Source organism: Microcaecilia unicolor, chromosome 4 (assembly GCF_901765095.1).
Source record: "Microcaecilia unicolor chromosome 4, aMicUni1.1, whole genome shotgun sequence".
NCBI classification, from domain to species: domain Eukaryota; kingdom Metazoa; phylum Chordata; class Amphibia; order Gymnophiona; family Siphonopidae; genus Microcaecilia; species Microcaecilia unicolor.
The window spans coordinates 1,448,376-1,461,711 of NC_044034.1; the positions used below are offsets into that span (position 1 = coordinate 1,448,376).

Here is a 13,336-nt window from a genome sequence, read left to right on the forward strand (position 1 = left end):
ATTTATGACATTTATACCCCACATTTTCCTGTACAATTTCAAGTTCAATGTTGCTAACAAGTTAAAAAGAAATCATTACAAAATATGAAACAAAATACATAAACCCACACATATCAATAAGGAAATAATCATAAATATATAAAGAATTCAATAATACAGCATAATGGGAAGAAGAAGGAAGGGGGAGATTAGGCACCAGGATCAATTGACAGAAATTTTTTTTTTAAGATTTTCAAAAACTTATAATCATGTTGGGATCCTATACTTTTCCACTATTTAGTACCTTGGTATGAAAGAGTAGCTGAGTATATAGATTTATAAACTACTTTCTTACAGGTAGGAAATGAAGGTGCAGGTAGTCTCTTGCACACCAAACACTGAATTACGATACGGCAAAGTAACAAGGGGAATACAAAATCTGAAATATGAGAGAACAAAGTTTTGAACAGAACCCTGGCCCAATGGGAAGCCAATGCAAAGGAGTAGTCCTCCTGAAAGCGTAGTATATGCATGACAAGTCTAGCCGCAGTATTTTGGGCACTTTGCAGTTTCCTGCATAGATAGAATTACAATACTCCAATTGGGTCAAAGCAAGAGACTACACAAGTAGTCTGAAAAGATCTATTGAAAAAAAAAAAGGCCCTAATGTGCTTCAGCTTCCAAAGTAATTTAATGACGGACACCTGACATTCAAGGTAAGTGCCGATCAACAACAACCTCTAACATTTTTAGGGTGGACTCCAAAGGATAAGAAATACAATCAATCAACGCTAAAACTGATGCAGAGATCATGATCATACAGATGTCACCTTGAAAAGGGATGTAATCCTATTGACTCAAGTCTCCCCCTAGTGGCGCTATCACGACATTAAATAATACTGGAGATAGGGATGATCTTTGCACCACAATTTCGTGGTATTAAACTTGGGGGTTACCATTGTATGAACTATGCCCAACAGGTTTCAACATCAACCACTTCCTCCTCCCTGTCTCCTAATGTAAAAGGGCACCATCCAACATCAACAAGGAACAGATTACAGGGGTAGCAGTTCTGACTTGAAACACACAGTATGCAAAATTGTCCCCCCCCCCCCCCAACTCTAATCTGAATCAGATCCTTTTGAATCCAGCTGGAAGAAGAGACCTTGTAACAACACATCATCTGTGCAAGAACTTATATTACAGATGTGACTCTGAATTTGCCTAGGCTGGTGATCATGGGACCTACCCCAAACTTCTCCTTGCTTTGGCCTGAACCCCTTTTCTCGGTCTCTCCCTTCCCTTCCTCTCTAGGTCAGTCCCCAAGCTTCCTCTCTTATCACTCTTCCAGGGTTAACCTCTTCCCCCAAAACCTCCTAGTGCTGTGATCCTCTCCCAGGCTCAACTCCTCTCCCCCTACTTGTCCATTTCTCTTGTTGTTCTCAACCTGTCACCCCATCAAAGACTGCATATTTCTCTCTCTGTCTGCTGTCTCCCTCCCTAGTTCTCTGCGCTCATTCTGCTCCGTTTCTTTCTCCTGGAGTCCCCCTCCAGTTCCTCTCTAGCTCCATCCTCCATTTCCTCATTTGGGCTGTCCTGCTGCACCACAGACTCATGGCTGCAGCCTTGTCTCTTCCAACCTTTGCACGTAATTCTGCAAGGCAGATGCCAAATTCTGTACAAATTCTAGGTGGTGCAGAAATCCCCTGGAGTACACTTGTCTTTCTCTGTGAAAGCCTCCGAAATCACAGGCTCTAGTTACACAGTAACCAACAGCTTGTTTTGCAGCCATTCCCTAATCCAAACCTTGTTCCGTCAACAATCAAGCTCTCCACAGCTGATCTGAATTCCCAGGGTCCCAGTAGCTACAGTGTCCTGGCTCTGCAGCACCAAGTGATATGTCCAGGGAGACACGTAGGGGGCAGCAGTGTTCCAGTTCCTTCACTGCCCTGAGCTCAACACAAGAAGTAGAACAGACTTTACAGATTAAAAGCATGTGGGAGTTTTAAACTGGCTTTAAAGACACAACAAGAAAAGGATCTGAAAGCCCTCTGTACAACAGTGAAACTCTGGGACAACTATATCCTCTCAATTAAACTACAATTAAAATATATGATAGCATCAATCAACTCATCCTATTATATGGGGACTGAGATCGGGATCTGAAGTTAACCCCAAACTACACAGAATGAGACAAAACCCCAATGGAAAAGCTGTCCCTTCAATTTGCAAATAGATAAGCCACATGCACAGAATAACCCCGATACTGGAAGCAGAGTAAGAATTAGGACGCTTCCCTTTAGTACTCACTATACAAGAAAGACTATATTAATTTGGGTGGCATATCAATAAAGTGACAAAAAAAAAACCTCCCAAAACCCCACTACCAGGCACAGCTGACACGGTTACATTGTCCAAACCTCGGTCTCTCCAGATGACTTTTAAAAGCGCCCAATCAATGGGTCTATCCTCAGCTGACTTTTGTAATGTCTTATTGATTTTACACTTTTCAAATAAAATGTAGGACAATCAAAGATACCTAATATACACCAGCACATAAGCTAGAACTGGAAACACATGAACACACGATTCTGCAGGGTGAGGTTTAAATTTTATGCACCATTGCAGGTTCTGGCATTAGTAGACAGACACACCACTGTCCACCCCAAACACAGTTGGACATCTCTTTAATAAAGCCTACCACAAAGATCAACCAATGTGAATAAGCACAACTCGCCCATTTATATTCAGAATTGTCTCTTAATATCTGCTTGTATACTATTACATTCTTTTATTATCATCATGCTGACCAAAACCCTGCAATACTAAATGTTTATTTACTAACATTCTTCCACTTCTCATGATGTATTGTAAGCCACTTTGAGCCTGCAAAGAGGTGGGATACAAATGCAACAAATAAATAAATAAATACTGTTGGAAACAGGATGCTGAGCTGATGACGGACCTTTGGCAATACTTATGTACTTATGACAAATTAAAAACTAACAAGTCACCAGCACTAGGTGGTTTACACTGTAGTGTGCTGAGTTACCTTCTGAAGCACCTCCAGCAGATCCACAATACAGCAATGCACGCAAAGAGATTTGATCGTATCACTCCGCTCTTGATTCATCATCATTGGCTTCCTGTTCCCTCCATGATTGAGCTTAGAATACTAAGAGAATTTTACGAGTAAGGCTAAGCTATAGCTCTTGCATACCTCTACTCTTTGGTCGTGCCTTAGATTCCTGCCTGATCTCTCCGATCTGCTTATGAATCGCATTTATCTATTCCCCCAGTATTTTCTTCCCAGTTTGCATCTACTAGACAATCGCTCAAGCCCTAAAAAATGTTCTGCCCCAGCACTACATTCAGAGTCCTCCTAATTGAAATTCAAATCAGGATTAAAAACCTTCTTATTCCGAAAAGCGGATGGAAGCACAACTTGGGATCCCGGTTTAGACCCCTTGACGTGGGACAGACAGGAGACCGACGTATCTTAGTCTCTCTTTTTTGCCATCCTTCTTAGACGAACATCGGTGTTTCGTTCTCCTATTTGATTAGCATGAATATCGCGCATGTTTAGGTGACATTTCAAGGAACAGTTAAACAATAAAAAAACTCAAACATGAAACTGCAGGTATTAATCGATAACCTACCATTACAATCAGCTACAGTACCTAAGGACTGGAGGGAGGCCAGTGGAACGCCAGTCTTTAAAAAGGGCTTCAGGTGTGATTCAGGAAAGTACAGAACACCGAGCCTGACAAAATGGTTTTGAAAAACAAAACTATCCATATGAATAAACACGACTTAATGGGACAGGGGCCAACATAGATTTAACAAAAAAAGAAAAGCTTTGCCTCACAGTTTTCTGAAGCACTATTACTACTTATTTCTATAGCATTACTACAGTTACACAGAGCTGTACACTAAATATGTAGGAAACAGTCCTGCTTGACAGAGCTTACAATCTAATCAAGAAACAGGACAAATAAGAGATAAGGAAATTACTTACAGACATGGATACTGAACAGGTGAACAGGAGTTAAGAGTTAAAAGCAGCCTCAAAAAAGTGGCCTTTTAGCCTAGATTTGAATATGGCCAGAGACGGAAGTAGAATATTTAAAACAAACAAAATAAAAGAAGCAGCTCAGGAATTCCTTGCCTGAGTATATGGTTAAAAAAAACAACAACATTTGAACATCTTCCTGGAGGAAAAGTCCACAAACTATTAAACTTGGAGGAGAGACAGTGCTGTTCCCTGGGATAAGTTACATGGGATCTTTTCAGATCTTGATCGTGTGAGCTGAATTGGACACTGTTGGAAACATGAAATTAGACAAGATGGACCTTTGGTCTGACCTAATATGGCAGTTCTTATATTCTATCTCATGGAATGAAAAGCTTCTTCATTTTCATTTCAGTATAGGCTCAATAGTATAAGCTAGGAGAAACTGAACTGTTCATTCGAAGGGTGCAGGTTGGCTAACTAGAATCCCACCCACCCTGCTTTCCTTACATAATCTTCCAAGGCCTTCAGATTCACCAATCTATACAATATAACACAGGGAGTTTACTTTCCGCATTTTACCCAAAGGTTTAGTGTGGTTTACAATACAACAGCTTAAAAGGACAATTCATCCCTGATAAGAACAACATGAATTCAAAAGCATAACAACCAACAAACTCTTACAGATACTCATACCTTCAAAAACATTTGAATAAGAAAGACTTCAATAGTTTCCAAAACCTGAGATGCAAAGGTTCTAATCTTACATTTGATGATAACAGTTCCAAAAGTTGTGGCCAACAAGAAATGAAGCAGTGTAAGATATCTTTTGTACCATATGTTATTCACAGAAGGAAAGTGAAGCAATAAACCACTTTTCGCTCGAGAACACCTCAGGGAAGCAGAAGAAGGAGAGTGGTTCAGGATTCCAACATGCACAGAGTTCTTGAATCCTGAACTAACACACAACGTCTATGAAACTTTCTTCTCTTTCTAATAATGGGGAAGAAAAAGATCCACATACAGACCTACCCTCAGAGTTGAGCGTGCTGTTGCACAAGGTGATGGATAGCAACATCTCACCAAACCCTGATGCTACACAAGGACCCCTCACATGGGGGGGGGAAGGAGAGAAGGGCTTGAAGAGCTATCTTGGATCTCAATCAGCTAATGAATAGAAAACCACAGCGTCCAACGTTGGATGACCTCTGTGCTGTGGAATTAATCTGCCCACTGAAGGCTGGGGAGCTCAACAAAAGAGCAAATGAAGTGGGTAGCAATAAATACCTCATTCACAGAGTATTCCCTAACCCATCAGAAGAGATGAGAGCACTAGTAAGACCTGCTACTATCACCACGGATTCAGTATGAACAGCTGTTATCACAATGGTTACCACACTGGTAAGATCATGGTCTAATTTCCACATCAAATACCATCCAGCAAACACAGCAGTTAAAGCATGAAGAGCTACTTATAAAACACACTGGGAAACTTGTTGGACATGGGGAGTGGCCTAGTGGTTAGGGTGGTGGACTTTGGTCCTGGGGAACTGAGTTTGATTCCCACTTCAGGCACAGGAACTCCTTGTGACTCTGGGCAAGTCACTTAACCCTCCATTGCCCGTGTAAGCCGCATTGAGCCTGCCATGAGTAGAAAAGCGCGGGGTACAAATGTAACAAAATAAAATAACACGAGTCTGTAGGTTTCCACACGCTTCCTACAAGAGCTCACAGCATGAGGCACCAAGAAAAGGGTGATACATACACGGAACAGACTCCGAGAGAAAACAATATGGAGGATCTTAGTGGCAAAGAGGCAAAAGGAGAGTCAAGAGTGGCTGTAGTAGGGATGGTACTTGGACACTAGATAAGGAGCCAAAAGCTTCCTAAGTTTCCACAGATCAGTCATCGTTTTCTTGAGTTCATCCATTAAAATCATTTCTTTCCAATAACGAGAACATTTACTGGAGCTTTCGAGTTGGCTTAAGAAAGATCCTGCATTGTGCAACTGCCATCCTTAAGCAATGGGCAGACTATAAGATGTTGAATGATTGCCAATCACAAGGCTGAGATCCAGTAGAGTACATAAGTACTGCCATACTGGGAAAAGACCAAGGGTCCATCAAGCCCAACATCCTGTCTCCGACCAACCAGGCTTCAAGAACCCAGCAACCCCCCCCCCCCCCCCCCATTTGCCATGACAGCTTCTGACATGCCCACTTGTGTATGGAGGCAATTTATCATCTGCTGCTACTAAAGCGTATTCATTTTGATACCTATGCTATCCCAGGTGAACTAAATGAATTAATGCACCTTTGTTTACAGCAAAAGATTTCATCTGACCTGCAGCCTCTCCATTTTCTGCCGGAAGAGATGAGGGGATGACATGGAAATCGCCATCCATCCCTTCCTATGTGACCTGGGCTGGGGCATATCTTGTCTGCATCCTTCTTTCAGGCTCAGGAAGGGATATGTCAATGACCCCTTCCTTCAATGTCTCACATACAACAAAATCCTGCAGACTGGAGTACTGACTCAGCTTTCCTCTGTGGTCTTATTTCGTTGATGTTGTCCTGTATGGGTTGCAACTTTTAATTTTTTAGTGACTTCCCAAGTGAAGGAGCAGCATTAAAGAATTTAAACAGCTCAAGAAATAACTCTCTGTACACAGACAGCATCCTGCTGTGGGAATTCTCCACCTGTACCATGCAAACCCGCTCAGGATTCAGAGGTTCTCTTCCAGTCTGTATCCTGGAACTGAAGAGAAGGCAACAGCAAAGAAACTGCCACAAAGCCAGATAGAGAAATGGAAAAAGCGTTCACTTTCTTGGAAAGATGTTAAAGGCAGTAAAGGAGCAGTAGGAAAGAATAGTTGGAAGCCAGAGACACAGCTGGCTTCGGGGCAGAACTCTGGCTCAGAAAACACCAGACTGGTTTTGCCGGTTAGGCAGCAATGTGAGAAGCAGTCTCCCTGAGGATAAAGCTGGCTCTGTCCCATGGAGAAAGACCTATTTGCTGAGGGATAAACATGGAAATATTTCCTCATAGAAACAGCAATGGATGTGGAATAGTGATGGTGCTGGGAGCAAAAACAGAAGCAGAATTGAAGAAAAAACAGAGAGAAGCATAAAGGATCTTTTGAGGCTGTTTTTAACTCCTAATTCACTGTTCAGCACCCATGCCTGTGTTTTAATCACTCCCACAATAAATAACTCTGTCCCTTATCTGTCTGTCTTGCTGGTCTCAGATGTGTTTGTTACTAGAACTATAGAAATGATAAATAGTAATTGCAACAAAATAAGGGTTAAAAGTAGAGATACGACATCAATACCATGAGGGTCAGAGTGAACTTGCATGCTGTTTCAGTTTTCTAATGTTCTCCCAAATATATATCCTTAGAAGTTCATTGTGTGGCCTAACCTAATGGTTAGTGCAATGGACTTTGATCCTGGGGAACTGAGTTCAATTCCACTGCAGCTCCTGTGACTCTGGGCAAGTCATTAACCCTCCATTGCCCTGGTACAAAATAAGTACTGAATATATGTAAAACTTTTAATGTAGTTGCAAAAAACCTCAGAAAGGCGGTATATCAAGTCCCATTTCCATTTCCCCTTTCCCTTATGACATCAGAAGTGAGCCAAGTATCGGGCAATCAAGCCATTGTGACATCACTGATGAGGTTGGCTCTTATTGGTGGAATGAGTGGAGGAGTAGCCTAGTGGTTAGTGCAGTGGACTTTGATCCTGGGGAACTGGGTTCGATTCCAATTGCAGCTCCTTGTGACTCTGGGCAAGTCACTTAACCTCATTGCCCCTGGTACAAAATAAGTACCTGAATATACGTAAACGCTTTGAATGAGTTGCAAAAACCTCAGAAAGACGGTATATCAAGTCATTTCCCATTTCCTTATGACATCACAATATCAGAAGTGAGCCAAGTATCAGGCAATCAAGCCATTGTGACATCACTGATGAGGTTGGCTCTTATGGTGGAATGAGTGGAGGAGTAGCCTAGTGGGTTAGGCAGATTGACTTTCAAGCCATTGTGACATCACTGATGAGGTTGGCTCTTATTGGTGGAATGAGGGAGGAGTAGCTAGTGGTAGTGCAGCAGACTTCAATCCGGGGAACTGGGTTCGATTCCCACTGCAGCTCCCTGTGACTCTGGGCAAGTCACTTAACCCTCCATTGCCCCTGGTACAAAATAAGTACGAATATATGTAAACTTTAATGTAGTTGCAAAAACCTCAGAAAGGGGTATATCAAGTCCCATTTCCCTTTCCACTGAAAAACATTTGCTCCTTAGCATTATTTATAACTTTTTGGTAGCTGAATGTCCATCATACCTCCTGCCGTCCCTGTCTCTCCTCTCTGGTATACTTATTTAGGGATCTATTTATCAAATTGCACTAATGGGCCTATTGACCAATAATACACATAAATAGATCACCTTCCCACACGGACGTTAGTGGTAAATCTTGAACTATTTTGGTTCTCTCTCTAATGATCTCCACCTTTTGGCAATGTGGTCTCTAGAAACGTGAAACTATTCCAAGTAAGGTCTACCAGTGACTTGGTTAGATCTGGGTTACGTGTAGAATACTGGAGACTACATTTTGAAAAAGACATACATGGATGGAATTAATCCAGAAAGCTACTAAAATGGTGGTCTTTACACATACAACCTACAGGGACGTAAGAATAGCCATACTGGATAAGACCAATGATGGTCATCTAGCACAGTATGCTGTTTCCAACAGGACCAATCAGGTCACAAGTACTGGCCGCAGGGGCGTATCTGGAATCCGGCGGTAGGGGGGGCCAGAGCCGAGAGGGGGGGCACATTTTTGCTCCCCCCCCCGCCGCCGCCGCCTATCCCAACCCCCGCCGTCAACCCTCCCCGCTGCTTACTTTTGCTGGCGGGGTCCGACCCGCAATCTTCATATTTCGGCTTCCTCCGTGGACATGTGCTTCCAGGAAGTAACGCTGCAGCGCTGATTCGTTGAATCTAGTTCGGGTCTGACGTGCTGACGTCAGACGCCGAACTAGATTCAACGAATCAGCGCTGCAGCGTTACTTCCTGGAAGCACATGGCCACGGAGGAAGCCGAAATATGAAGATTGCGGGTCGGAACCCGCCAGCAAAAGTAAGCAGCGGGGGAGGGTTGACGGGGGGAGGGGGGCCAGGGCGAAATCTGCGGGGGCCCAGGCCCTGTGGCCCCACGCAGATACGCCCTGCCTGGCAGAAACCCAGTTAGTAGCACCATTCCAAGCTACCAATCCCAGGGCAAGCAATGGCTTCCCCATGTCCATCTCAATAGCAGACTATGGACTTTTCCTCCAGGAACTTGTCCAAACCTTTTTTAAACTCAGATATGCTATGCTAACCACTGTTACCCATCCTCCGGCAACGAGTGCCAGAGCTAACTATTTGGAGACTTAAAGACCTAAATATGTATATTTATGACAGAAGGCATCCAAGTACCCCATAAAATAAATGCACAGGACACGAGCCTCTTTCAAGTGAAAGAAAGCTCTGGAATGATGGGATACAGGCAGTGCATTTTTTTCTAGCATAAAAAGGGCCACTACTCAAATGTCAGACCACCCTTCAGGGATGGGATGATCACTGAGGGACCCACCCCACAATAGCCAGGCCCCCTGCAACTAGTCACAGAATCTATGACAGGGCAGAATTGGTGTGTACACCTGAGCTCTTTCATTAAAACTTGGGGTCCTTGGGTCAATTTTAGCAGATAATGGAAAAGGTTGCGGTACTCAGTTCCTGGTACCCCCTCAAGAAAAGAACTAGATACAGGACGAAGGTGAAAGAAGACAGACTCAGGAGTAATCTAAGGAAATACTTCTTTCTGAAAAGGGTGATATATTTGTGAAACAGCCTCCGAATAGAAGTGAAGAAGAAAGGACAGAGTATCTGATTTCAAGAAAGCCAAGGACAAGAACAGCGGATAATCTAAGGGTGAGAGAAAAGGATTGTAGAACTTAGGAAGAGGAGAAGATAGGCAGAATGGAAAGGCTCTATGGTCTTTACCTGTGCTCAAGTTCGATACTTCTCTAAAGTTCATCAATTAAAATATAACAATATTAAAAAAACAAAACTTAAGACCAATCAACATATGTTTTTAGCTTTCTTTTGTGCCTCTGGTTTCCTCTTTTACTTTGCTTTTTCCTTGTTATTTCTTATTATGCTGGTTCTGCTTTTTGGAGGATAAGAAGGCCATTATTTTTAGGAGTTTCTTGTCAGCTGCTTATCCTTTATTCGTTTTCAGCTGAGGACTGTTCATTGCCTTATTGACAAGCAATCAGCATTTTTCCTCTTAAGAGAAGGCTGCAGCTTGAAGCACCGACATCCTCTTAACCCCATAAGAACAGCTTCTCAAAGCTTCTGTCCTAATAAAGTGATTCACTAACCACAGCAGTTCCACGTCCAGTCTCACCTGCAATTAACAGCCTAACAATGAGTCTCTCTTCGCACAATGAAAACAGGATACCACAAAAATACCACAGGCATGCAACAAATCAGTAACCTTAGGGAGGGGGAGAATAAGCAACAGGTAAGCAGGGCAATGTTGCCAGAAATGAAGATGACAACAGCAGCAGAAAAGACCACTTTCCCAACTGTACCATACTGCCAAATATATAACCCAGTTGCCGGTTATAAAACATTGGCCACTAGTCGGTCATGCTCCTGAAGTCTTTCTCGTCTCTGTTGGATCCATCCATCAGTGGAGGAGTGGCCTAGTGGTTAGGGTGGTGGACTTTGGTCCTGAGGAACTGAGTTCAATTCCCACTTCAGGCACAGGCAGCTCCTTGTGACTCTGGGCAAGTCACTAAACCCTCCATTGCCCCATGTAAGCCGCATTGAGCCTGCCATGAGTGGGAAAGCGCAGGGTACAAATGTAACAAAAATAAAATAGATACTATTGGAGATTCTACATGGAATGTTGCTACTATTGGGATTCTACATGGAATGTTGCTACTATTGGACATTCTACATGGAATGTTGCTACTATTGGAGATTCTACATGAAATGTTGCTACTATTGGAGATTCTACTGGAATGTTGCTAGTGGAATCTCAAATAGTAGCAACAGTGGAGGAGTGGCCTAGTGGTTAGGGTGGTGGACTTTGGTCCTGAGAAACTGAGTTCAATTCCTGGCACAGGCAGCTCCTTGTGACTCTGGGCAAGTCACTTAACCTCCATTGCCTCAGGTACAAATAAGTACCTGTATATAATATGTAAGCCGCATTGAGCCTGCCATGAATGAGAAAGCGCGGGGTACAAATGTAACAAAAAAAAACAAAAAATAAAAATAAAATCAACCTCTGGGTTAGACGGTAACAGCAGATAAAAACAGGCTGGATAAAAACAGTTAGGCATCTACAGCTGAGAACTGGGATATCCTCACATGGTAAAAAGAACTGGGCAGACTAGACTGCTCTTTGTTTTCCATCCCTGGGTAGATGAGCACATTAATTCAACACCTGACCCATCCTCACAATTTCTAAACTAACAGGACTAAACTGCTCCATCATCTACCTACCACCAGCCTTGCTGGGCAGCAGCTGACCCCTCATTAACCTGTTAGTATCAACCCAGTTGGGTTCTGGGTTGTTAGAGCCTGCTGATCCTACCAGGCTTTTAAACAGGTTGTAGTATCTTATCCTTACCAACTCGTCCTTGCCTATGCTCTGGACTGAGTGAAGGGTGTGTTGTTCCCAACCCACAACCTCCCAATCCTGTTTCTATCACTTCCAGAAAATGAGAGCAGACAAGTCTGCCTCACCTCAGAGAGCTGATCCAGCCTTTCTTGAATGTCACCACAGTTCATACCATATTGACAGAGAAGCTGTTACCTGCATCAGGGACAGAACAGCAAGAGTACATGCAAACCACGGATGAAAACAAAGCACAGGCAACCATAAAACACGACAGACAGTAACTCCAAAAGCAGAGGAAATCAATATAAGAGGCAGCAGAAGTCAAAAGTCAAACATAAGAAACCAGGCTGAAATCACACAAAGATGCCCAGTGATGGGAGAAGTCCTAAAACAGAAGCAACTAGCTGGCAGGGGTCAGGAAAATACCACGGTGCAGGTTACTGGCAAACTTTGAATCGGGAAATAAAAAAACACAGGAAAGGAAAATGACACAGAAGACAAGAATGCAGGTAGGCTGTGGTGCAGCTCTCTCTATCAGCGTTTCCCATATTGTTCTCATCAAGGAGTCTCTCATGCGTGGCCTCTCAGGAGCTCAGTGTGCAAGGAGAGGAAGGTGACCTGTTGTGCGCTGATTTGTACACATTCCCAAGGCACTGCAATGCATTCAGAGAAACCTAGGGAAACTCTCTCACTTTTTCTGGCTTTATTTTCGTCTTTTTCTAGATTAGCAGTTATAATTATTTTATTTCTTTTATTTTCACTTTTTTTTTATTTAAGCACTTGGATATAAATATGTATATGTTAAAGCAGAAGAAGAGGGAAGATACAGATACCTGAAAAGCAGGAAGACACAAGAAGGAAACCTTTCAGTGCAAAAGAATGCTATAAAAAGGAGATATGACAGTACGAAGGGGAAATGGGTCAAAGCATGGAATGTATTCCTAGGGAAGGCAGTGTTATAAAAAATAAAACCCTATCAGAACAGAATGCAGAAAAGCCTGGGTAAAGGATATGTAATTGCAAAATAGACACACAAATAAATACAAGAAAAATCAACTGGGATCTAAGACTGCATCAGAAAATATTTGGCAGGGATCAGATACATTTTCTGCTTCCTACTGCATTATAGGGTCCATTTACTAACCAACGTTAAAATGTAGGTGGCGCTGCTCTCAGTACGTGAATTTCCTGGGTGCGTAAAATGACTATATGCTAATTTCCCCATTAGCATGTGGTCATTACCACCAGGAGGCAGAAAGGACTCCTGCACTACCCAATTACCACAGGCATACCTACTCCACCCCCAAAAAATTAAAACTTTTTTACCATGGGAGTAGTCCGTGCTGACGGCCAAACAACGCAGGGATGCCTCAGAGCATTCCAGAGTGTCCGCGCGGGTAGTGCCCTCTTACGAAACAGTAGGCCCGCGTTAGGGGCTCTATATCCTCTGTCTTGCAAAGTAGGAGGCCACGATGGTTACACATGTACATGTGTGTAGCGTGAGGCATACACACAGGTATATAAACATGCCTGGGTAACACTGGGAGTGTTAACAGGAATATATGAAAGAGTGTTAGGCAGGTAGGTGGATGTGACCCTGCATACTGGGGGGGGGGGGGGGGGGGGGAGGTTAAGGTGCCACAGCAGGGGACAAATCAGGTGTGT

General features: G+C 43.1%; 1 protein-coding gene across 5 annotated transcripts in view; it reads right to left on the minus strand.

The window, feature by feature from the left end:
• The window catches only part of ARFIP2 (ADP ribosylation factor interacting protein 2), a 127,977-nt gene that overhangs the window by 109,767 nt on the left and 4,874 nt on the right, over nt 1–13,336 (minus strand). The window contains exon 1 of one of the 5 annotated variants that reach the window (XM_030199769.1): nt 6,305–6,378. The exons of 1 other annotated variant lie outside the window; for it this stretch is intronic. In XM_030199769.1, coding sequence (XP_030055629.1) covers nt 6,305–6,329 — 25 coding nt within the window. In that variant the 5' untranslated portion in view covers nt 6,330–6,378. Of the gene's footprint in view, nt 1–6,304; nt 6,379–13,336 lie in introns of those variants that run through there. 3 more of the 5 variants (XM_030199770.1, XM_030199773.1, XM_030199772.1) reach the window with 3 other exon arrangements.